The sequence below is a fragment of the Dendrobates tinctorius genome, unplaced genomic scaffold (genome assembly GCF_039654945.1).
Source record: "Dendrobates tinctorius isolate UK_male_01 unplaced genomic scaffold, ASM3965494v1 ptg000011l, whole genome shotgun sequence".
Taxonomy (NCBI): Eukaryota; Metazoa; Chordata; class Amphibia; order Anura; family Dendrobatidae; genus Dendrobates; species Dendrobates tinctorius.
In genome coordinates, this window is record NW_027361679.1 from 104,910,294 (window position 1) to 104,936,899 (window position 26,606).

Consider the following 26,606-nt stretch of genomic DNA (forward strand, 5'->3'; position numbering starts at 1 on the left):
ATGGCGGAGGTACTAGGTAGGGGCTCTGGGACCCCATTTCTCTCTTTTCTGTTGGATCATATGAGAGAAAAGAGAAATGTATTTTAAATTTGATTTTTGTTTTCCATGTGATGGGGACCGTAAAAACCGGCCTTCATCATGTGATCGGATCGGAAGCCGGGGGGGGGGAGCGGATGGAAGGCGGGGGGGATGATGACAGCGGCGGCACATCGCCGCTGTCATTCAGTGGCGGGGGGCAGATCGCCCCCGTTAACGGGTGGGGGGGGGTCGGATCACTGTCACCAGCCATGTCCGATGCTACAGCAGCGTCGGACATGACTGGATTGTAATATTTCATCAATCGCTCTGATTGGCTGTTAAAAGTGAAACAGCCAATCAGAGAGATCGTAGTCACGTGGGGGTGAAGCCACGCCCCCTATGGTGAAGAACAAAGCCCCCTGTATCTGCGGGTCGGGTGACCTTTCAGTGACCTAGGTCACCCGACCCGCATGGGGGCTTTAAAGTCATGGCGCCACATAGGCGTCACTGGTCAGATTGGCACCAGTTTTCATGACGTCTATGTGGCGTCATTGGTCGTGAAGGGGTTAAATCAGAGAGTGGTGTCAGACCATATAATTAATAAATAACATTTCCCACATGTCTACATTACATCTGCACAATTTTTCAAACTATTTTGTTTTGTTAGGAACTCATAAGGGTTAAAAGTCTACCAGCGATTTCTCATTTTTCCAAAAAAATTTACAAAACCATTTTTTTTTTCTTTTTTTAGGGACCACATCACATTTGAAGTGAGTTTGAGGGGCCTATATGACAGAAAGTACCCAAAAATGACACCATTCTAAAAACTGCACCCATCAAGGTACTCAAAACCACATTCAAGATGTTACTTAACCCTTCATGTGCTTTATAAGAACTGAAGCAGTCTGGAAGGGAAAGATGAACATTTAACTTTTTTTTCACAAAAAATGTAATTTAGACCCAAACTTATTTATTTTGAAACCAGTAATAGGAGAAAATGGACCTCAATATTTGTTGTGCAATTTCTCCTGAGTACACCGATAACCCATATGTGGGGGGAAAACCAAAGTTTAGGAGCACAGCATAAATCAGAAGGGAAGGCGCGCCGTTTGACTTTTTGAACGCAAAATTGGCTGGAATCGAGAGCAGACGCCATGTCACGTTTGGAGAGCCCCTGATGTGCCTAAGCAGTGGAAACCCCCCACAAGTGACACCATTTTGGAAACCTCAAAGATTTTATATAGGGGTATAGTGAGCATTGTGAACCCACAGGTACGACATAGAATTTGATAACATTAAGATCGTCATATTGACTACATCGTCATTAGCGCAAGTGTTTGCTACTCCAGTTTGCCTAGGAAGCTCGAGTATGCACTAAATATCGCAGATGCTCGAGTCCCTGCGCCGTATGTTTCGCAGCTGTTGGACACGCAAAACATAAAACCATGTGGGGAGCCATGATATTCCGTGCATACCTGAGCCCATCAATGCAAACTTGAGTAGCGATCACTTGCCATTTGGTTTACTTTTGAAAAACCTCTAATTCTAACCCCAACCACAGAGAATAGAAAAAAAAAAATGAAAAAAAAAAAAAATTATTTTAGAATTTTTTTTCTAACTAAGGGGGTGACAAAAGAGACTTTATTTTCTATTTTGATCACTGATAGACCCTATCACCGTGATCATAAGGAACCAATAAGAAAAATTTCCTATTGTTGCCAGGTATCGGCCAGCAGATCTCGGCGAGCGCATTGCGCCTGCCATTTTTTTCAATGAAGATGACATGGAAGGCCGGAGCAGGAGGGCCTGGGGGATGGCGGAGGTACTAGGTAGGGGCTCTGGGACCCCATTTCTCTCTTTTCTGTTGGATCATATGAGAGAAAAGAGAAATGTATTTTAAATTTGATTTTTGTTTTCCATGTGATGGGGACCGTAAAAACCGGCCTTCATCATGTTCTCTAGGGTCTCATCTGATAGTTGAGACCCTGGAGATTTTCGGATGCTGGGGGGCGCTATACCGTTATTTCTCAGAGCCGTTAAAAAGTGGCACTGAGGATTAAGTACCCTTAAGTGTCAGTGTGAAAAGGCGTATTGGCGGTCGTTAAAGGGTTAAATCATGTTATTTATTGACAAATGCCGTAGTTCAGGTTAGCATGTAGGACGTTCAGACATGCTAATGTACCATTAACCTAAGTTGGTACTCACCGCAGTTTTGCCTGATGAAGATGAAAGTTGTCTTCTTGCTCCTCCCAGGTCTTAAAGTGTTCGGCCTCCTTTTCTCGTTGCAGCATCTCCAGTTCTTGTTCTCGCATGGCTTTTTCTCTCTCCCTTTCTAACCTTAGTTGCTTAACCTTCATAAAAGAAATAATTGTTATTGTTAAACAGCCCAAGAAAGACATGTAGACATTCCAAACTGAAGGGAACCAGTAAGTCTGGGGAAAAAAATAAAAGTAAAGCGAATTGGTCAGTGGAATTTCACCCGTCCAACAATTTATATGCATATGTAGCTCTTTCAAAGACAAGTCCACTAACATCTTTATAAGGCCAGTCCATTCCACCATTACTGATAAATCAGCGTTTATATTGATAAGTAAATAAGGCTGAAGATCTGAAGCCTCTGTCCTTTCTAGCTCCATTTACCATCTAGTGCCGCTTCCTCCTCCTACATGACTGACAGCCTCTATGCTATGTGATTTCAGGCAAAGGAGCCATCAGTCAAGTAGGAAGAGGCAGATTTGGGCAGGGAATAGACCTGGAGTGACAGACGAGTCAGGTATACAATCTCATTTACATATCAATACAAACACTGATTTTTCAGTAAAAAAGAAGCAGACTGGCCATGCAAAGATATTGCTGGACTTGTCTTCATAGACATGCAGATATAAATAGTTTGGGGGCTGAAACCCTGCCTGAAGGTTGCTTTTAACCCCTTCACACCCTTGGACATACCTACGTCAGGGAAGGGAGCGACTTCCAGATTTTGGACGTACTAGGTACATCATGGCTAAAATGCAAACCCATGACCACAGTCGCAGCAATCACATTAAGGTGCCCTGCTGTTTCTAACAGCAGGGCACCTGGGCTCGTCGTCATGGAGGGGTTTTGTCTCCCCTCACCCCCAGCAACTAAAATCACTGAGATTCTGCCAATCACAGCGTTTTCAGAGTTTCTGAAACACTGATGTCTAGTCTATGATCGGTGCTGTAACAGCAACAATCATAGGCTGTAGCCTAGCAAAGCAAGCATCACCAGGTCCAGCTTTGATAGGTGCGATCGGATGATGACGATCGCACAAAGTGCACAGACACGATCTGACCTCAGAATGACGGCCCTGCACATCCTCATTCTAGCTATAGACATGTGCAGAGCAGTCATAGTGCTGTGTGCTTTGTGGTGCCACAGACTTTTTGAAGCCTGTGCCATCACTGCTGGTGTTGCTGCTGCTTTTCCAAAAAGAAAACGTTCCCGATCATTTCCTAAACCTTGATTTTCCTAATCCACCTCACCCTTTCTCCCTACCTCACGCTCTGCCGCCGAGCACTGATCAGTACTTGATTGCTCATTTATTGGTGCTTTTTTTCCTTGTTAGAGGGTCCTGCAGCCGAGCACTGATCAGTGACGGAAATCACTGATTGGCACTTGAACTTGCTGTTTTCTTCACTCCTCCTCTTCGAACCATCTCCATGCGTGCGTCCTGCAGCTGACGATCAGACACACATCACTGACTGACACCCGATGCTTGCTTTTGGCCAGGACTTTTTTTTTTCCTGTATTTTTTTGCTCCCTTTTTGCACCACATCTGTTCGTGTAACAGCTGTTGAGAGATGGTCAGTGACGCACATCACTGATAGGCCTCCAGTTTTTTTTGTGGGGGAAAAAGATTTTGAATGACTAGATTAGAGACAATAAAAATATGCCGTAGTAATCAGCGTCTAGTACAATATTTTTTACTGAATATAGTCAGGGTTAGTGTCATAGCAAAGCGGGAAAAAAAGAATCACATCCGTGCGAGCGTCCTACAGCCATTGAGCGATGATCAGCGACTTCACTGACCAACTTCCGGCTGTTTTTTTATGAAAAAATAAATTAACTAAAAAAAATAATTAAAAATAGTTGATGGGACTAGATTAAGAACAGTAAAAATATACCATTGTAATCAGCATCATCTTTGGTGGTTAGAGTTAGTGTCAGATAGTTGCGGGCTGACATCCGTTTAAGTTTTTTATTTATATCTTTTTGTTTCTACTTTCCTTTCTTTCTCTCTTTTTTTTTTTTATTTAGAAGGAAAAAAAAAAAAAAAAAAAAAAAAATTTACACCACACTACACACACAAACACCGCATGTGAAAAAAAATGTCCAGCTCGTCCCAATCACGGTATTCAGCAGAGGAGGCATACGCCTTCCTTGTTTCAGACACAGATAGTGAGGGAGAGGATGCCACCTTCTTTTAGTTAGCCTCCTCATCAAGTGATACTGAATCCTCACGCAGATGCTCCAGGACAGAAAATGAACCAGCGCCCACCGGTACTGATCCCGTATGGACCTCACCCCTCAAGGACTATGAGCCACAGATTTCTGATTTTGTGGTGCAATCAGGATTCTAATTTGAGACCACCGACCTCACAGAAATTGAAAAAGTCTAAGTCTTTCTCTGAGGATTTTGTAAACCTCATCGCGGCTGAGCCAAGTTTGAACGCCCAGCAAATTTTGGCCCCAAACACCACTACTTCATTTTCTAACTGGACACCTGTACACGCAGAAGAAATGAAGACATTATGGGGCCTTGTTCTTCACTTGGGGTTAGTGAAGAACCAAGAACTTCGGCAATATTGGAGTGTTGATGTTTTATACAACACTCCAGTGTTCCTCATGGTAATCCACAAATATTTTCATTATAACGATAATGCAAGGTGTCCTACCCAAGATGACCCCAACTTTGACAGACTTTTCAAAGTTCGGCTGGTCATTGATCACTTCAGCAACAAGTTTGCAAAACCCTAACTATAACTTTAGCCCCAACCCTAAACGGAAAATAGAAATAAATATATATTTTTATTTTATTATTTTTCCCTAACTAAGGAGGTGATAAAGGGGGTTTGATTTACTATTTATTGCGGGTTTTTACGTTTGGCAGCTGTCACACGCTAAAAGACGCTTTTTCTTGCATATAATAGTTTTTGCATAACCACATTTTGAGAGTTATAGTTTTTCCATATTTTGGCCCACAGTGTCATGTGAGGTCTTGTTTTCTGCGGGACGAGTTGACATTTTTATTGGTACCATTTTTGGGCACATGACATTTTTTGCTTGCTTTTTGTTACGATTTTTGGGAGGCAGAATGAACAAAAACCAGCATTTCATGAATTTCTTTTATACCATTCCGTGTTTTGTAAAATTGATAAAGCAGTTTTATTCCTCGGGTCAGTACGATTACAGCGATACCTCATTTATATCTTTTATGTTTTGGCGCTTTTAAACAGTAAAAACTATTTTATATAAAAAATTATTTTTGCATCACTTTATTCTGCGAGCTATAACTTTTTTATTTTTCCGCTGATGGAGCTATACGGCAGCTTGTTTTTTGCGGGACAAGATGACGTTTTCAGCGGTTCAATGTTTATTTACATCCGTCTTTTTGATCGCATGTTATTCCACTTTTTGTTCGGCGGTATGATGATAAAGCATTGTTTTTGCCTCGTTTTTTATTAATTTTTTTTACGGTGTTCACTGAAGGGGTTAACTAGTGGGATAGTTTTATAGAGCGGGTCGTTACGGACGAGCAAAACCAAATATATGTACTTTTATTTTTTTTATTTACATAAAGAAATGCATTTATTCGAAAAATATTTTTTATTTAGGAATTTTTAAAAAAAATATTTTTTCACAGTACTTTTTTTTTTTTTACATTGTCCCAGGGTGGGACATCACTATCAGATAGCTGATCTGACACTTTGAACAGCACTGTGTCAGATCAACGATCTGACAGGCAATGAAGGAGGCTTCTCAGTGCCTGCTCTCAGCAGGCACTGAGAAGCCACCTCCCTGCAGGACCCCGCGGCCATCTTGGATCCGGGGGTCTACAGGCAGGGAGAACATGAGAATAATGCCATCACATTGCGTTGTTCTGCGGGAAGCACGCAGGGAGCCCCCTCCCTGCGCGATGCTTCTCTTTGCCACTAGAATGCTGCGATCATGTTTGAGCGCAGTGTGCCAGGGTTAATTGTGATAATCAGCTGACACCCGGCCGCGATCAGCCATGCTCCACCTGTTAGCGCGTATGACGTACTATCCCGTCCATGGGCATTAAGGTCCAAGGTACATGGACGGGATAGTACGTCATATGTCAGAAAGGGGTTAAATCCGAGAGTCATATCGCACAAAATAGTTAATAACATCAGCAGAATTTGGAACAGTATTTTTTTGGTTAGGAAGTTATACGGGTTAAAAGTTGACCAGCGATTTCTCATTTTTACAACATAACTATGTTTTTGCAAATTTAAGGGACCACCTCACATTTGAAGTGACTGACTTTTATGACAGAAAATACCCCAAAGTGACACCATTCTAAAAACTGCACCCCTCAAGGTACTGAAAAACACATTCAATGAGTTTAGGTGCTTCAAGGAAATAATAAACATTTACTTTTTGTAGTGAATTATGTATTTGTATGGATGTATGACCAGCAGTAACTTATCTGTTCTAGGCTGCAGCACTTTACAAAGGTCATGACCTATGTTTCCCTGAGAAAAATACAGTTTTCCTGGTCTCTAACCCAGGGGGCTTTCTTGAGAATCCACAAAGTGGAAACATTTCACACCTTCGGGTGCCTCTGCAGTGAGACACCAAATTGCAGCCCGACACTATTTAATATGAGAAAGAAAAGTTATACAAACAGCGTTCAGAGAAAAATGTATTCATTGGTAGAATTGCCATGATTCAGTCACAAACCAGCAATTAGAATATTAACCTGAGAGGCTGGCCTAGAAATCTTAACTTCAGGATAAATCTATAAATTAGGCCTTTACACAAAGAAAGATAAGGGACAGTCAAGCTGGTGTGAGCCATTCCATATGTTGCTCCCCCCTCAGGGAGCAGAATGCCAGACTGCAAAGTTTAGATATTTCTGTAAGTGTCTCAATTTTATATTATAACTGTTTTGCATATTTGTATGTCACTTTTTACTTCTATATTTTTATATACTTTTATTGACACTTTTCTGTCAAAAAAATTTTTCCTTTAGACCTATTTTTTGTTTTTTACTTTCGCAAGGGTAACAGGAAAAAATGGACCATACTTTTTGTTGTGCAATTTCTCCTGTGGGAGGAATCTACTGTTTGGGCACACGGCCGGGCTCGGAAGGGAAGAACCCCCCATAAGGGACCCCCCCATTTCACCAATTAAAACTCTCATTGAATTCATCAAAGGGTGCAGTGATTATATTGACATCACTGGTGAGTCACTTTTATACCACTGGGCAGTGAAAAAAAATAAAAATAAAATACCATATATACTTGTGTATAAGCCGACCCCCCCGCCCCCCTAGTTTTGCCACAAAAAACTGGGAAAACTTATTGACTCATGTATAAGCCGAGGGTGGAATCCATAGACTATGCCCCCATATGCTGCTCCACAGATTATGCCCCCATATGCTGCTCCATAGTTTACACCCCCATATGCTGCTCCATAGACACTGCCCCCATATGCTGCAAAAAAAAAAAAAAAAAAAAAAAAAAAAAAAAAAAAAAAAAAAAGCCATACTCACCGCTCCTGGGTCCATCGCCGCTGTCTGCCGCTTCTTGTGTCAGTGACTGTTCAGCCAGCAGAGGGGCGGCGCGCACTAACCACATCACCGCGCCCCCTGCTGCCTAAACGTCACTGACACAGGATGCAGCAGATACAGCGGTGAGCAGCGATGGACAGGTGAATATCGCTATACTCACCCATACTGCCGCGGTCTCTGCAGCCTCGCTTCTCCACTGTCTCCCTTCCTGTCTTCAGCGGTCACGTGGTACCGCTCATTACACTCATGAATATTCATGAGTGTAATGAGCGGTACCACGTGACCGCTGAAGACAGGAAGGGAGACAATGGAGAAGCGTGGCTGCAGAGACCGCGACAGGACAGGTAAGTATGATCTTGGACACCCCCGCCGACCCCCAGGTATATGACCCGTGTAAAAAGCCGAGAGAGGGACTTTCAGCCCAAAAAAATGGGCTGAAAAAACTCAGCTTATACACAAGTATATACGGTAATTTAAATTTTTACCACCAAGATTGTGTTAGCTCCAAGCTATACATTTTCACACTGGAAAATGGGTAAAAATGGCAGCAGAATTTGTCCCATAATTTCTACTGAATGTGGCAATATCCCAAATGTGGCTGTACAGTACTATCGGTGGCACAGTGGCTCAGTTGTTAACACTGCAGCCTTGCAGAGCTGGGGTCCTGGGATCAAATCCCACCAAGGACAACATCTGCAAGGAGTTTGTATGTTCTCCCCGTGTTTGCGTGGGTTTCCTCCGGGTACTACGGTTTCCTCCCACACTCCAAAGACATACTGATAGGGAATCTAGATTGTGAGCCCCAATGGGGACAGTGATGATAATATCTGTTAAGCGCTGTGGAATTAATGGTGCTATATAAGTGAGTAAATAAATACTACTTAGCAATATGGAGTGACTCGGGAGGGACGGAGCGCTATTTGCCTCCTGCAGCGCAGATTTTCCTAGACTAGTTTGCGGATTCAATATAAAAAGAGCCCCTAAGCACTAGAAAAGCAGAATTTCCCCTCAAGAGACCACATTTTGGAAATTATAACCCTTTGGGAATTTAGTGACAATGTTGACTACATGGGTGTTTCCAGAAACAGGCAGCAGTGGATGTTGCTGAGTGAAAATTGCTAAATACTCTTGAAATGACCAGTATGTTGCAGTCACCAGTACATTATGCCCAGCTTATGCTTCTGGAGACACACGCCTGTCAATTAAGCAGGCTCGCATCACTACAGAAATGCCAAACATGTGGGCGCTAAATGTGGTTTAGGCACACTGCGGCTGAGAAGGGAGGGGCATTTGGAAGCGGAGAATTTGCCGAATTTCTTTTGGGGAGCGAGGAGCCATTTCGCTTTTCCAGAGCCTTTGTACCAAGGCTCTGGAGTCAGAGTCGTAGCCCATTTTGGTGGAGTCGGTGTCATGGAAATTGAGGAGTTGGAGGTTTGGCTTACCGACTCCACAGCCCTTTTTTTTTTACTACCAGTAACATGGAACCCCCTATGTTTCCGTTAACAGATGACAGACCTGAGTGGGGACTTGCTTTTTTGTGGATTGATTTTAAGCTTTAATTGAGAACATTTTACATAACATTTGGGATCACATTCATCTGGCGCTCTATTATGGGGTTTCCATCTTAAACTCTGAGAGACGTGATTCAGATGAAACCCTTGAGGGATCCATTCACTATGTTTAGGCAGCAGATTTACTCTGGACCTCTGTTCAGCGGTCTCCTTTTTTGAGAAGTGCACAAAACTGTGGCCAACGGCACTTTTATGCAATCCTAAAAAGACGGACACCCCCCCTCCCCCCCGGATCACAGGTGCTATGGCGTCCACAGTGCCTCATCATAGGGAATCTCCTGCCGGGTGTTCTGTCTGAATCACTCATTTCAGAGATTTACACGGAAACTACGATGTAAGCGCTCAGCGCAGAGCACAGGATAAATGTGCGCCGAGCCTTACTGGGATCTTTGGAAGGCAAAATGAAAAAGTCAATAGCATGTGAGGAATTTGTTTTATCTACTTTTTACGCTGTTCCTCGTGAGGTACAAGTGATTAAGCAACTTTATTCTTCGGGTCAGTGCGATTACAGCAATACCAGATTTATAGCGGGTTTTTTTGTTTGACTGCTGTCACACACTAAAAAACGCTTTTTACTGCAAAAACTAGTTTTGCATCACCATATTTTGAGAGTTATAATTTTTTCAGATTTCGGCCGACAGTCACGTGAGGGCTTGTTTTTTGCGGGACGAGTTGACGTTTTTATTGGTATCATTTTTGGGCACATGACATTTTTTGATTGCTTTCTATTCTGATTTTTTGGGAGAGAATGCACAAAACCCAGCAATTCAGGAACTGGCTTTTTTTTTATGTGCGCCCACCAGACGCTCACAAGCCACCTTCCCTGCAGGACCACGTGGCCATCTTGGGGCTGGGGGTCTCCATGGAGACCATCAGGACAACGCGATCGCATTGCGTTGTCCTGATGGAAGCGCGCAGGGAGCCCCCTTCCCTGCGAGATGACCCTCTGTGTTGCCGATCGTGGGTGTTGCTGCGGGGTGTCAGCTGTCACATATAGCTGACACCAGCACGTGATAGCCGCGGTTCTCAGCGTGAGGCCACGCTGTACTAGAATTGCTGTTTGCGGGAATGCATCTCCTGCAGAGCAATACTAGTACGGTGCATGTCGGGAAAGGGTTAAAAGTACAATGTCTCTTGGAAGAAGGGCAAAAAATCAAGCGCAAAGAAAAATAAATTGCCCAGTACTTAGAGGGTTAAAGAAAACGAATATAAAATATTTTTTAATATACATGTTAACCTAACCTTTTGCAGCTCTAGGCGGTTATCTTCCTGGATTAGTTTGTTCCGATCTTTCAAATCTTTTTCATTGAGGTGTCCAATTCCTTTCTTCTCCAACGCCTATAAAACACAAGAGCTTCGATGAGATAAGACCATATACTGTTATACAACATTTACATTTAATTATGGAGTACCCTAACCTTGCTCCAGATAAAAGTGCCCAGCAGGTTATTATCTCCAAAAGGGTTGTCTGTATTGGTGTACCCCATGTACTCCTCACCCCAACCCATCTTCTCTCGCTTCTTGCGTTCTTTCGCTTCCTTCTTGGCTAGCCGTCTGGCTCGCTTTTCTTCTGGAGCCTCCATTGCTTTCATCATCTCTCTTTTTGCCTTCTTCTCCTCTTTTTGTTTCAACTGTTCTTGCAGAGTCAGGCCAGAGTCGGATAAATCGCTAGGGCTCTGTGATCTAGCAGGAGATGAAGACGAGACAGAAGACATGCTGCACCTTGACCTTGATTTTCGCGCCCTGCTGTTCTCATCCTCTGATGAAGATTTTCGTTTATCTTTCTCTTTGCTTCTTTTTCTAACTTTCCTTTCACCAGAAATAGACCTTAAATACATTCAGAAAAGAATTATTAGAAAAAGCATTAATACTCTCAGAAAGGAATTATTAAATACATCATGCTTCTAAAGGGTATCTGTCAGCAGGAATTCACTCCCCAAACTAATGGGCATATAAGTCTTTCAAAGGCAAGTCCAGCAATATTGTTACATGGCCAGTCCGCTACTACCTTACTGAGAAATCAGCGTCTGTATTGATATGTAAATGGCTATGGTAGATCTGAAGCCTCTGTCACTCCAGCTCTCTTCCTCGTCCAGCGCTGCTTCCTCCTCGACCGATGGCTCGTTTGCCTGAAATTACATCATAGAGGCTGTCAGTCAAGCAGGAGGAGGCAGTGCTGGGTCAGGGAATAGAGCTGGAGTGACAGAGGCTTCAGATCTACCATAGTCATTTACATATGAATACAAATACTGATTTCTCAGTAATTGTGGAATGGACTGGCCATGTAAAAGGTATTGCTGGACTTGTCTTTGAAAGTGCTATATGTACATATAAATAGTTTGGAGTGCAAAATCTTGCTGACAGATTGCCTTTAAGGGATTGATTACGCAGGAAAACAGTGGACAGAAGACAGTTCCACAGGGCTGCTGTGATTTCTCCACCACTTCCCAGTACAATCATGTTATCTTGAAAAAGACGTTTTACCAGCAAAACCAGAGAGCTATTATCATGGAGTTTTGCAAGTGAAAAAGCCGTCTCCTTGCAAGATTAAGTGATTTTAATGTTTCCCTACACAAAGACGGCAGCGGCATAGGGCTGTGGTTAAACGTCACAGCATCACAGCTGAATGTGACTGCAGAATGAGAGTTGCAATTACTTATAGTTGTAATAAGACGATTATGCTCTACGTCTGTAATTGTCACATTGCTCAGTGGCCTGATTTCTGGGGTAGTTTGTCCCCCCACAATTCTCGTTGCTAGGGTCCTGGGTTCAAATCCCACCAAGAACAACATCTGCAAGGAGTTTGTATGTTCTCCCCGTGTTTGCGTGGATTTCCCCCGGGTTCTCCGGTTTCCTCCCACACTCCAAAGACATACTGATAGGGATTCTAGAGATTGTGAGCCCCAATGGGGACAGTGATGATGTCTGTTAAGCGCTGTGGAATTAGTGGTTCTATATAAGTGAGTAAAATAAATAAAAATATATAGTGTATGTATCTTTTTTAGTTTTGATATTTTGTTTTTCAAAATGTTTTTTTTTCTAAAGCTCTAGACAGAATGTATATATTTATATTTGTTATCGATCCTACATATTACCACTAAGTCCCTGTATGGCGCAACTTTAACACCAAAGCCAGTTTTTACCTACTGACCAGGCCAAATATTTCAAGTATGACCAGTGCCACTTTACAACACTGGGAGCGGGAGTACCAGTGAGTCGCCATTGAGTGACATATCTTAAAAGTGCTGACAGATTCCCAGATTAACATAGACTAGAATTTCACGGTGCTAGCGGTGATGTCATGAAGGTTATCGCAGTTCATCGGCCGGCTCACAGTGAACTGAGCGTGGGAACACCTGGCAGTGATCGGCGGTAACCTCTACAATGTTACCGCTTGTCACTGAAACTGCGTCCCAAGCCCATCCTGGATTCATGGCTGACTGGTTACATCATGCCACCGCTCAGCCATGTAATCTAGATGTAGCAGAGCTGGACTTCTTCGTGGGACAAATGGATTGTCGGACAGGTGAGGAATATCGTTTTTTTTATTATTTGAATTTTTTCAGTAATAAACGGGAAAAAGAGGGTGGGTGGGGTGTGTTTACTTTAAAGGGAGTTTTTTTTTTTTTTCAATAAAGGACTTATTCTTGCTGTGCATTTTTCACAATATGACTATGGGGTTAGCAATGGGGTCGTCTTACAGACACCTCTCCATTATTAACTCCTGGGCTTGATCTCAGTGACCATAAAACAGTCAACATCAACCCCAACACTATTACCCCACTTGACATCACACCAGAGCAAGTGGGAAGAGCGAGGCTAAGCGCCATTTCTGGGGCAGCTGAGGGCTGATGTCGATAGTAGAGTTGAGCGACTTTGGTCGGATCGGGTTTCGTGAAACCCGAATGAAACAAAATAAGTTTCAGATGAAACTCGTCCGACTAGAGCAAAAAAAGTCGGAGTTTCGTCCGACTTTTATTTCCCATTGACTTGCATTGGGGTCGGGTTTCGGACGAAACTCCGACTTTGTTTTGCTCTAGTCGGACGAGTTTCATCTGAAACTTATTTTGTTTGACCAAAGTCGCTCAACTCTAGTCGATAGCCAGGGAGTGGGGAGAATATTCATGGCCCCATCCCAGGGCATTAATGTCAGCTCACAGCTGTTTGTTTAGCCTTTGATGGTTAGAATTTATAGGGGACTTTAAACAATTTTTTTTTTTGCAGTCACAGTTTTTTGTGATTGCAACACTGGAGTCAGTAAATGTTCTCCAAGGTCGCTGAGACCCTGGAGAATTTCCAGTGCTGGGGGACACTATAACCTTATTTCTCAGCATCGCTGAGGAATAAGTACCCTTAACTGCTGCCGTTAAAAGGTGTATCGGCGGTCGTTAAGGGGTTAAGGTTGACCACCCAAACCAGCGTCATGTTCACGCTGCTGCCCAAACTGAGTACTCTCTCATGCAGCTAAAAGAGGCAGCCTTGCAACTACAGCATTGAAGTGCAGTGGGACTTGTTAGATACTGGTCAGATCAAGCCCATCCATGAGCTTCAGAGCGCCAAAAGCAGGCCCTAAAACATACAGCCTTATATAAGTTTCGCATGACCCTTACCTAAGTAACTGGCCACTCAGACTTACAGTAACCAAGGCAACGAGCTGTACACAACAAAATTAAAAATCCATTGCTGAAAAAGGAGAGGATTTGTAATGGATAAAATTACAAAGTTACTTCTAATCAGTTTGCAATTTTATCCATTTAAAGAGGACCCTTCACCAAATTTCTCATGCTGGACTGTACATTGTTATAGTAGCTGCACAGCAGCATGACATTTTATTTTTTAACTTGAATTTCCATTAGAGAGAAATTTGAAAATTATCTGGCACCTAATGAGCTCATTTTCTTTTCTAAAAAAAAGTGGGTGTCCTCGGACAGTTTTCACTAGGGGGTGTGTACTTCTTCCCCCTTTACGATGCAAAAGAAGGTAGAAACACTTAAAGGTAAGAAAACACATCCCCTATCTCAGCTTAGAGCGGGTTTCTCAGTGTGTGAGATGTAATCACACCTTTCTGCTGTGCTCAACCCAGGGCTGTGGAGTCGGTAAGCCAAACCTCCGACTCCTCAGTTTCCTTGACTTCTGACTGCACAGCACTGGTCACTGCTGAGCATGTACATAAAGTGCAGCACAGATTCATCTCCACTAAGAGCTGAGATCAGGAACAGAACAGACATTTATTTATAGGACATTTCAGAACTTTACCAAATTTCAAAAAAATATTCAGCACATACTGCACAGTTCACTACTGTACCCAAATTATATATTTTAGGAATCTGTCCTTTTTACACCAACTCCACCAAAATGGACACCGACTCAGTCTCCACAACTCCTCAACCCTGGTGCTTAGGCAACGAGTAACTACCCAGAAGTGAAATCAGGCTGTCACTACATCTCATACTGGAGTAGCCTGCCTGTTCTGGTCTACTGTGTGAGATATGACATCCTGCTCTCATCTCACTGAAGAGGATTACCAGTTGAGCAGAAGAGAAATAAGTGTGATTACTGATACTTGTCTGGATAGGCAGTGTTTGGGAGGTGCACTGCGTCAAAGCTGGGACTGTGCTGGGAGAAGAGTTTGTAATTTGACACATCTAAACTCAGCTGTACTCAGGGCTGTGGAGTCGGTAAGCCAAACCTGCGACTCCGACTCCTCAATTTCCCTTACACCGACTCCAACTCCACGACTCCCACATATATTGTTTATATTTAACTGAAAAATGTATTCTAGTACAATGTGAACATCAGACATTTAATCATTTCTATGATACAATAATCAAGATATTTAGATAGAACATAATATTTATTGGAATACAACTTTAGAACACAAAAACCTGTAATAAATTGTAAACATGTAATACACTATGTAATATCGATTACACACACACACATATATATATATATATAACACTATGTAATAAACTATAAGTGGCAAAAAACAGTTTTCAACAAAAACATACTAAATGACATTTGTGCAGTCTATGAATTTGTTCTAAGAAATAAAATTGCCTCCATCAGATCCTCCTTCATAGATGACCTCAAATCTGACCTAATAATTTTAAGGCTAGAGAACAACCTCTCTACAGTAACTTGGGTTGGAGGCAAAGCCGTAACCACATGGGCAACATCTCTAACAATTTCCGGGTATAAAGGAATTGCCTCATGCACAATCAGTTTTGATGAACGGTTGAATTTTTCTATTTCTTTGAGAACAAGTGAAACATTTTGCTGAAATATGGTCAATCTGCTTGCTATAGGAGACAGAGTGAAATCTTTTTCCTTGCGGCAACGCTTTGCCTGCTCCATGTCATACAAATACTTGTCATAGTCAAACTCCTCATCTGATGAGGCTGAAGATATGGCAGCAGTAGCACTGTCAGGACCCAAGTCCTCTTGCGCCTGGCAGTCCTCCTGTAGGCCACTCTTCCTAACTGCTACCTCAGTCAGAGCTTCTTTTCCTTTAGTAAGCTGTTGATCATCAAGCAATATACGATGACTTGGGTCCACATAAACAGCTGCCAGAAAAATTTTATTTTGCAATAGCTGTGTTTCTCTCCATTTCATTGAAGCAGAAATGCCATCTGCGATTAAACAGCAAAATAGCAAGTTCTTCCGCTCCCTCATGAAAATGCCAGGAGTTAAATCCTCAACTTGTAATTTTTTAGTCACAGTAAATGGGTGATTAAACAATTCCTACAATTCAGCCACCTGTGTCCATTGACCTTCATTTCGTGTTACCTGAGGGTTCGCCATATCTATAAGAAACGGTTTTAGTTGATCAACAATTGCCCTTTTCCAGCAAGTCTCTTCAAGATGGAATCAATTTTAGGGGTTCTTGCGGCAATAACCAATTTCCTCACTTTTCCAATCTGATTTCCAGCATGTCCCTCTTGCAGACTCTCTCTTATTGCCAGCTGCAGCATGTGCACAACACAGCGCATGTGATGAATAGGAAAGTGTTTTGAAGCAGCTTCAACAAGATCATCTATTTCTACAGTATAATTTTGCTGTTCTGTAGTAATATCTGTTTGTTCCTCAGTTACATGAACAGCACTGTGGCCTTCCATCTCAAACATACTGAATCCTAAATGTTCCTCTAGCTGTTGTTCATTACTCTCATTCATCAGTGTAATTGTACTTATGTTTGAAGCATTGTCCGTTACAATAGCAAGAACCTGTTCTTTTTTGAGTATGTAATCTTGCAGAACTTTTTCCACTAAGGCCTGGAGAAACTGGCTGCTGTGATGAGCTTTAGTAACTTTTACTACCAGCGTGTTGGTAACAATTTTTGTTGTCACAAACATATCGAACATTGATGGCAAAATAGTTCACTCTGTGACGTGTGCAGGCATCCATTTTAAGAAACATGAAGCGTCTTTTGAGAGTCTTTTTAAGATCTTATTTTGTTTAAGGGCTTCTTCAATCACTAATTTTCTAATACTTTCTCTTTCCAGAGAAACACCAAGTTTGGGGGCCATTTCTCCATTAAGAGCTGTAAAAGCTGGTCGTGCAAATAATGTTAATGGTACACCGTCCTTCACAACAAGCTGGAGGAGCTGTCTTTTAGACATATCTGCTGTCATTGTTACAGTAACTTTGTCACTTACAAAATATCTTGTTAATGATGTTTGAGACGCTCTTTCCTCCTCCTTTGCCTGGCAGGAAGTGTTAGTCTTGTGGTACCCGGCTTTCATTCTTTTTGGTACAGATAAGATATGGATAAATGGATAGATAAAAGCAGATTAGAAATCTGCTCTGATATTGAAAACATTATCTATGAGCTCAAAAACCTTTCAGGTGATGCGGTTTTTTAAAAATCTGATCGGCTTTTGCAGCTGAAAAACGTATCCACAAAAAACGCAGCAAAAAATGCTGTGTGTGACTGTAGCCTTAGATCAGGAATAGAACAGCCATTTATAGGGCATTTCATAACTTTCCCGAATTCCTATGAAAAAATATTCAACACATTCTGCATTGAACTACTGTACCCAATTTATTATATATTTTAGGAGTCGGAGTCGGTCCATTTTATACTGACTCCAACTCCACCAAAATGAGCACCGACTCCGACTCCACAGCCCTGGCTGTACTGCCCCTCCCTCTCACAGGGACCTCATCTAAAAGGTGTCATACGTGCTTTGAAATCATGCAGGTTAGACAGGGAGATCAGAGCTATCAGTCGTACACAGACTGGGAAACCTGGCTTAAGCTATGGTGTGTGTGTGGTGTGGTGGGTCTATTGTATAGCTGCTTGTTTATAATTGGACAGCATTCTATAAGAAGTACCCCCCCCCCCCGTGAAAACTTTTTTTTTTTTTTCATCATCAAACAACTAAGTCCAAATGGTTAACTCATTAGGTGCCAAATACTTTGATTGCTAATATCACTGCAATAGAGTAGCAACATTTAAAAAATAAAATAATCTGTCACCCATTTTTCGAGTATCAGCTGCTGGCACCACCATCAGGGGCTTACCTACAGCATTCTGTAATGCTGTAGATAAGCCCCTGATGTAACCTGAAAGATAAGAAAAACGAGTTATATTATACTCACCCAGGGGCGGGCCGGGTCCAGTTTAGGTCCGATGGGTGTCGCGGTCTGGTGCCTCCCATCTTGTAGCGATGACGTCCTCTTCTTTCCTGACCGTCGCGGCTCCTGCGCAGGCACACTGCTCTGCCTTGTTGAGGACAGAGCAGAACACTGCAATGCGCAGGACCTCTCCTGGCACCTGCGCACTGCAGGACTCTGCTCTGCCCTCAACAGGGCAGAGCAGTGCGTCTGTGCAGCACCCACGACAGGCAGCAAAGAAGAGGACATCACCGTTAGAAGATGGGGGGCGCCGCACCGCGACACCCATCGGACCGCGACACCCATCAGACCTAAACGAACCCGGACCGCCCATGGGTGAGTATAATATAACTCCTTTTTCTTCTCTTTCAGGTTACATCGGGGGCTTATCTATAGCATTACAGAATGCTGTAGATAAGCCCCAGATGGCGGTGCCGGCAGCTGATACTCGAAAAAAAGGGGTGACAGATTCCCTTTAAAATTTTGTGACAACCACTTTAAACTCATTACAGTGCTGTATTAGAGGCTGAGGCCTTATGCACTTCAATGGATGTCTTATTACAGCACCATACAATATGAAGCTGTAATACAACCATATGAAACAGGCCACAGGGGTGTTCAAACTATTCTTGTCATTCACGCTCCTTACCTGGATTTCCTATGTCCTTTCTTTTTCTTTCCGGAATTACTGCGATTTCTGGAATTGTCTCTGGATTTCTTTTTCTCCTGCTTTTCTTCGCTTTTGGAACGGGCACGATGTTGTATTTTTTTAACGCTCCCCTGATTGCTGGAACAGTCCTTATTTAGCTTGGAGCTTTTCTCACTGCTGGAATGGGCATGGTGCCTCATCCTCCCTTGGATTTCCTGACTACTGGATCGTTCATAATGCTTGATTTTTCTCTGGACTTCCTGACTACTAGAAAGTGCACAGTTCCTCCTCCTTTCTGAGCTTTCCTGACTTCTCGAGCGAGCGGGATTCCTCCTCCCTCGATTTTCCAAACTTCTGGAGCGAGCTCGGCTCCTCTTCTCTCGGATTTCCTGACTTTTGCAGCGAGCTGGGCTTCTGCTTCTTCCTCGGACTTCCTGACTGCTGGAACGAGATGGGCTCCTCCTTCTCCCTCGGACTTCCTGACTGCTGGAGCGAGATGGGCTCCTCCTTCTCCCTCGGACTTCCTGACTGCTGGAGCGAGATGGGCTCCTTCTTCTCCCTCGGACTTCCTGACTGCTGGAGCGAGATGGGCTCCTTCTTCTTCCTCGGACTTCCTGACTGCTGGAACGAGATGGGCTCCTCCTTCTCCCTCGGACTTCCTGACTGCTGGAGCGAGATGGGCTCCTCCTTCTCCCTCGGACTTCCTGACTGCTGGAGCGAGATGGGCTCCTCCTTCTCCCTTGGACTTCCTGACTGCTGGAGCGAGATGGGCTCCTCCTTCTCCCTCGGACTTCCTGACTGCTGGAACGAGATGGGCTCCTCCTTCTCCCTCGGACTTCCTGACTTCTGGAGCGAGATGGGCTCCTCCTTCTCCCTCGGACTTCCTGACTTCTGGAGCGAGATGGGCTCCTCCTCCTCCCTCGGACTTCCAGACTGCTGGAGCGAGCTGGGATCCTCCTCATCTCTGTGCTTTCTTGACTGCTGGAGCGAGCGGAGCTCCTCCTCCTTCGAATTTCCTGACTTCTGGAACGAGCAGGGCTCCTCCTTTGTGGGCTTTCCTGATTATTGGAGAGCGCATGGTTCTGTCTTCTCCATGGGTTTTCCTGACTGCTTGAGCGAGAGCGGTTTCTCCTTCTTCCTGGACTTTTCTGATGATTAGACAGGTCTTGGTTCTTCTTCCCAGGACTTTCCCGACAGCTAGAATGGGAGCGGTTTGTCCTCTTTCCTGGTCGTTCCTGACGCGTTAGCCTGGAACTTTCGTCACTGCTGGAATGGGCATGATGCTTCTTTCCCATGGAGCTTTTCAGGCTCCTGTGCCCAGCAGGCTGCCCGCTGTCATGGCTGCCAGTTCCATATCTGCCCCCAGCAGGCTGCCCACTGTCATGGCTGCCCCTTCCAGCCTTGTCCCCAGCAGGCTGCCCGCTGTCATGGCTGCCCCTTCCAGCCTTGTCCCCAGCAGGCTGCCCGCTGTCATGGCTGCCCCTTCCAGCCTTGTCCCCAGCAGGCTGCCCGCTGTCATGGCTGCCCCTTCCAGCTCTGTCCCTGGCAGGTTGCCCGCTGTCATGGCTGCCCCTTCCAGCTCTGCCTCCAGCAGGCTGCCCACTGTCATGGCTGCCCCTTCCAGCTCTGCCCCCAGCAGGCTGCCCGCTGTCATGGCTGCCCCTTCCAGCTCTGCCCCCAGCAGGCTGCCCGCTGTCATGGCTGCCCTTACTGCTGGAGTTGTGGCCCCTGGCCTCTCTGCCTGTGCCCGGACTGCTGGGCCGCTCGCGACCGCTCTCCTCGCTGGCAGAACTACTGTGAGACTCGTCCTCAGAATCCAGGCTATCAGACAGCTCAGCGTTTCGGCTGCGACGCCACTTGTCAAAGCGCCGCCTTCGTACCGGAGAGAGGGACCCCTGCGGCATGAAGCCTGACTGTCCGGACTGCTTAATGAAGCAGTATCACTGCCGTGCACGACTCTGAGCGAGCGCTCTGTGGTCCCGGTGGGCGCAGATAACGGCGGTAAACCCACAGGTGCTCTGGCTGCCCGGCGCAGCGGACCGGAAGTGCTAGGTCCTCGCTGCTTACAACTTCCGGTGCGATGCTGGAGACAGGATAGAGCCTAAATTCAAGTCGGCTAAAGGACCTCTGCTGACGTCAGGCCCATGTGACCAGAAGGGGCGGTGCCTCTTCATAGAGCGGAGCAGACGTGGTTGATGACACGACCCCAGAAATGACATCACACCTGGAAGGAGCCCATACAGTCTACCATCTACCGAGCAGACATGAGGAAGCTGCGGAATGGATGTCATGGCGGGATTCGGAGTCATTCTCCATAGAGAACGTGTCATGGCGGGATTTGGAGTGGTTTGGGGTCACAGATCAGGTTAGTAGATGGGAGTCTGTCTGGGGAGAAGGGGATGATGGGGCTGCATGTGCATGCTGGAGGGGGGGGTCTGTCTGGGGAGAAGGGGATGATGTGGCTTGCATGGGGCTGCACGTGCATGCTGGAGGGGGGTCTGTCTGGGGAGAAGGGGATGATGTGGCTTGCATGGGGCTGCATATGCATGCTGAAGGGGGGTCTGCCTGGGGAGAAAGGGATGATGTGGCTTGCATGGGGCTGCATGTGCATGCTGAAGGGGGGGTCTGCCTGGGGAGAAGGGGATGATGTGGCTTGCATGGGGCTGCATGTGCATGCCGGAGGGGGGGTCTTGATGTTGCTTGCATGGGGCTTCATGTGCATGCTGGAGGGGGGTCTGCCTGGGGAGAAGGGGGTGATGTTGCTTGCATGGGGCTTCATGTGCATGCTGGAGGGGGGTCTGCCTGGGGAGAAGGGGGTGATGGGGCTGCATGTGCATGCTGGAGGGGGGGGGGGTCTGCCTGGGGAGAAGAGGGTGATGTTGCTTGCATGGGAGTGCATGCTGGGAGTCTCCCTGGGGAGAAGAGGGTGATGTTGCTTGCATGGGACTGCGTGCTGGGAGTATGCCTGGGGAAGTTAATGTAGGTTGCATGGGACTGCGTGCTCGGGGTTTGCCTAGGGAAGGAAGTTCGCTGCCGCTCGCCCTGCTGGGTGTGCTGCCGCTCGCCCTGCCGGGCTAGGGACCCACTGTTTTGGTCACTGTGACGTGGTAGTGGGCTTCATACAGTCTGATCAGAATGTAAAGTAATAACTAGAGTTGAGCGAAATGGGTCGGTCAGATTCAAAAGTCGCCGACTTTCGCCAAAGTCAGGTTTCATGAAACGAAACCCGACCACAGTGTGAAGTCGGCCATGCGGTTGGTGACCCAAGCGCCAAAGTCGGGTTTCGCCGAATGCTTGCACGTGACTTTTTTCAGCCAATGAGAGAAGCGGAGTGTAGTGTAGTTGGAGTGGGAGAGGGAGAGAGAGATTTTGCCGCCTCTAGGGTTAAAATTCATGCCAGGTGTGTTTACAGTCCTCCACTCACTGCCGACTTTTCTCCCCATTGACTTTCATTGGGTTTCCCGACTTTTCACGATAGTCGGCCGATTTCGTTCAACTCGACTTTTGAGAAAGTCGGGTTTCATGAAACCCGACTCGACCCTAAAAAAGGCAAAGTCAGTCATCTCTAGTAATAACCTCATGTTCAGTTTGTAAATTTTTGCTGCTGGGCATTAGATCAAGGTATGAATACTGGGAGGTGCGGCCTTGTCTTTTTGTAGTTAGGCAGGATTTTTCTTAAAAAAATGTCTTTGTTTTATTCTAGGTGTTGTGGATTTCCTCCATCTTTTTTCATTGTGCCCACGACAGTAGTGACTTCTTTAGATGCCAATTCATCATTTGTCCTCTCTCCACCAAGTGGAGTGCTGGTGCCTCCACCATCCATGTTCTGCCAAAATAGGTGTGACCCAGCGCAGCTCCGATGTCAGATGAGTCTACGATCTCTGAGATTCCCCTCCCCTCTTTCCACTTCTCATGGCTTGCTAGGGTTGGTCCTGTGGGGGTCTACCACCTTTTCATTTCCTTTGTCCATTATTTATTTCTCACCTTTACCGTATTTGCTTTACATACTCCTCTGTACTGTCATGCTCCTCTATGGCTTTTTTCGGGCTTTGTTTTATGTTGCTTTTTTGGGTCATCCAAGGATGAATTATCTGTGGCACAGGGCCCACCTAGGTCTGCTTCCCTTTACTCACGCTCGTGTCCTATAGTGGATTCAATGAGAAAGGAATTTTGTGTTAAGTACCGCAGTACAATTTTTTTCAGCTAAAGCACAGGGGACTTTGGTACAAAATGTTTTTTTTTTTTTTTTTTGTCATTAATCTCTAATGTGCCTTAATTATTTTAATTTATAAAACTCATCATTCATTTGTATGTATGCATATATTTTAGTTCTAACTATTTAACTTGTAATAAAATAGTTTGACAAATATGACTTGAATTTTCATTTCCAGAATGATAGAGCTCGGTGTGACATTAGTGGAGTACCGTATTTTTCGCTTTGTAAGACGCACTTTTTCCCCCCAAAGCGTACATGCCTTACCGATACTGTGGGTACAGGTCGCAGGCTGGGATGAGGGGGCGTGTCCGGGTGCCCAGCGGTTGCGACATGCCAGAGCCCCAGTACTTCCATGGTTCCCTGTGCATGTGATGTGGAATCTGGGAATATGGCCGCCACCGGGGGCGGCGCATGCGCAGATGGTGATCTCGAGAGATGAGATCTCAGTGCTGAAATCTCATCTCTCGAGATATTGGTCCCGAGATCACGGTCTGCTCATGCACCGCCACTGTCAGCGGACAGATTATCGGAGTCCACTGCACAAAACGTGTAAGTTGTCGGGGCTCTGGCATGTCGCAAAATGTCGGCAGAGCACTGGGCAGCGCCGGACACCCACGCAGCACCGCTGGGCACCTGAGACCCCCCCCCCGGAGACTCCCACACCAGTGCGCCGCACATCGGTTCCCTTATCCCTGCCTGCGACCTGCAGAATCACCCCACTCCTGCCTCCTCCAGCAGTGACCCTGAGACACCGCTTCAATGCAGCCACCACCCCCGGTAAGCAATAAGATGCATGGATTATAAGAAGCACCACCATTTTATTAAATATTTTTTTTCTTATTTTTCTCCTCAAAATTTTGGGTGCGTCTTATAATCCGAAAAATACGGTAACTGCAGTTGGATCTGTATCGGGCTGTGTCCACACATTGCGGTTTATTGGGGGAACTATCTGCAGGGAAGTCCTCACCAGGAGACCAGACCCGCAGTTCCATGTAGCCCAAACAGCTGGACCAGCTGTATGTTTTTTTTTTTTTTGTCCATAATTGATTTTTCTTAAAAAGACATAAGCTGCTTTGAGCTGAGGGTTTGACTGCTGCTGCCACCACTGATAGGACAGGCTATGGCAGTGATGGAGAACCTATGGCACGTGTGCCAGAGAGGGCACGCAGAGCCCTCTTGGCTGGCACATGGCCTCGCCTCGCTGCTCCGAAGCTGCAGCTTCCTTCCTCTCACTTATTGAGCGGCGTTTTCGCGGAGCTAAATGATGATGTCGTCATCCGGCCGCGCCGCTCAATGTGTGAGAGGAAGTGAGAGAAAGGAAGCTGCCGGCACGCGGAGAGGTGAGTGTAGCCTCTGGTGTGTATGTGTGCGGGGGAGTGGCCGCTGGTGGTGTGTGTGTGTGTGTGTGTGTGTGGCTGCTGGGGATGTGTGTGTGTGTGTGTGTGTGGGGGGGGGGCTGCTGGGGTGTGTGTGTGTGGGGGGGCTGCTGGGGGGGGTGGGGCTGCTGGGGTGTGTGTGTGTGGGGGGCTGCTGGGGTGTGTGTGATTGGGGAGAGGGCTAATGAGGGGAATGATGGGGAGAGGGCTAATGAGGGGAATGATGGGGAGAGGGCTAATGATGGGAGTGATGGAGAGAAAGCTAATGAGGGGGGTGATGGGGAGAGGGCTAATGAGGGGAGTGATGGGGAGAGGGGAATGATGGAGAAGGCAATAATGGGAGTGATGGGGAGAGGCGAATGATGGGGGTGATGGGGAGAAGACAATGATGGGGAGAGGGCTAATGATGGGAGTGATGGAGAGGGGAATGATGGGGCTGATGGAGAAGGCAGTGATGGGGAGAGGGGAATGATGGGGTGATGGAGAAGGCAATGAGATGGGAGTGATGGGGAGAAGGCAATGGTGGGAGTGATGGGGAGAAAGCAATGATGGGAGTGATGGGGAGAGGGCAAATGATGTGAGTGATGGGGAGAGGGCAATGATGGGGTTATAGTGAGGAGGAAATGATGGAGGTGGTGGAATGAACCATTTCTACATGAAGGGGATCATGATGGGGCATATTTCTACAAGAAGGGGATCATGATGGGGCATTTGGCACGTGTTGGCACTTCGTCATAAATTGGGTTTTAGGTTGCAATTTGGGCACTCTGTCTCAGAAAGGTTCACCATCACTGGGTTATAGCATATTTTCCACAGGAAAAAATATCTTTGTAATGTTATGCAGTAATCACATTTTATTTTTGGTTACTAATGGTTTACAAAATTATGACGACCTGTGACAGAGCTGGAATGAATGTGCCGCATGTATTTGTCTTGCTACATGAATGAAGGAATTTGCTCCTCAGACCTCCTGGAGACCACAACCCTGGATCAGACCTAAAATCACAGGACAATAAGGGTATGTGCACACGCTGCGGATTGTGGTGTGGAATTTTCCGTGCGGAATCTGCATCTTTTGGCAGAATCCGCAGGTCAAAATCCACATGATTTTTATGCAGATTTTGTGCGGATCTGGCCTGCGTTTTTACACCTGCGGATTCCTATAATGAAATGTGTGTAAAAACGCTGCGGAATCCGCACAAAGAATTGACATGCTGCGGAAAATAAACCGCTGCGTTTCTGCATGGATTTTTGCACAGCTGTTTTTTTTTTTTTTTCTCCGTAGAATAACATTGTTCTGTAAATCACTTGCGGATCCGCAGCAAATCCTCAATGTGTGCACTTACCCTAAAACCTCACACTCCTTATCTATGAACTGCCACAATATTTATTGTCACCTCTGTTTATCACTCCCATATGGATAGTTCTGCTTCCCTTGTCTTATTTCCTGCCAGTTCTGTTCTGTATAATATGTGACTCTTCACATGTTGTGTCTCGCTCATGCTGGCATAATAATCAGATGAGTGCAATCCTCTGCATATTGGCCTGCACTCGGAGCAATGTTCTTCTATCAGGCTGGGCAGATCAGTGGGGTTTTCTCATCTGGACTCGCTTGCAGTGTGACTGAACTCAGATGGGTCTGAGCAGAATACATTGGATGCCATATGGCCCATCCATGCGACATTTATAAAGATACAATTCTGTAATATGGAAAACGAAATGGTCTTGTAAAAGATTAATGGCTCACGATTAACAAAAACTGGGCTAGCACAATAATGAGAAGTGAGAACAAATCATCCCTGTGAAGATCTGATGTTGTGGGTTGTAAGAATCACCAAGGCAGGTTACTGATGCAACTATTTTTATTTCGTAAATCCAGGGTTGTACAACAAATCCGTGTAGATGGCCAACACGTAATGTCCTCAGTCCACAATTTCCCTGTCTGACATCTCCAAGACTCCATTGTCCATGGGGTCCTTTAAACTATGGTCCGTCTTCTGTCGGCAGCGGTCTGTCTCCGGTACCTTCCGCTGAGCCTCTCGTCCATAAACACATGCAGCCGAAACAAACAAAACCACAGCACTCCCAGAGTGAAGCGTAAATGGCCGTGCAGCAACTGGCAGGGACGGCCGCAAGCGTATGTCCGGTGCTCGGCTTTCTCTGCTCTGCACGTGTGTGGTACTCAGTCACGGAGTGACAGCACCTTTCTCGGTTTCTGTCATGGAGCGCAAGGCACCTTTATCTCCTGTGGTCCCGCTGTGGACAGCGAGCGCAGCCTGCCGTAGCGCCGATGCTCGGACGGAGCGCGCTGCTCTCACCTGTGCGCTGCTGCTGGTTATCGCAAAACTGACTGCTGCAGTGCGCGCTTTTCCCTTTG

At 45.6% G+C, this 26,606-nt stretch overlaps 1 protein-coding gene and 1 long non-coding RNA gene across 2 annotated transcripts in view; one reads left to right on the forward strand and one right to left on the reverse strand.

Annotated features, from left to right (window-relative positions):
* CACTIN (cactin, spliceosome C complex subunit) overlaps positions 1-20,691 on the reverse strand; it is a 52,204-nt gene extending 31,513 nt beyond the window's left edge. The window contains exons 1-4 of the mRNA XM_073545837.1: positions 18,638-20,691; positions 10,788-11,196; positions 10,612-10,707; positions 2,224-2,369 (exon numbers count right to left, since the gene is read on the reverse strand). Coding sequence (XP_073401938.1) covers positions 2,224-2,369; positions 10,612-10,707; positions 10,788-11,196; positions 18,638-20,541 — 2,555 coding nt within the window. The 5' untranslated portion in view covers positions 20,542-20,691. The remainder of the gene's footprint in view (positions 1-2,223; positions 2,370-10,611; positions 10,708-10,787; positions 11,197-18,637) is intronic.
* An 84-nt stretch (positions 20,692-20,775) lies between these two features.
* On the forward strand, positions 20,776-23,006 carry LOC141049405 (uncharacterized). The gene is made up of 2 exons (XR_012220345.1): positions 20,776-21,002; positions 22,341-23,006. It is a non-coding gene; the product is annotated as an uncharacterized lncRNA (long non-coding RNA).
* Positions 23,007-26,606: the final 3,600 nt, after the last annotated feature.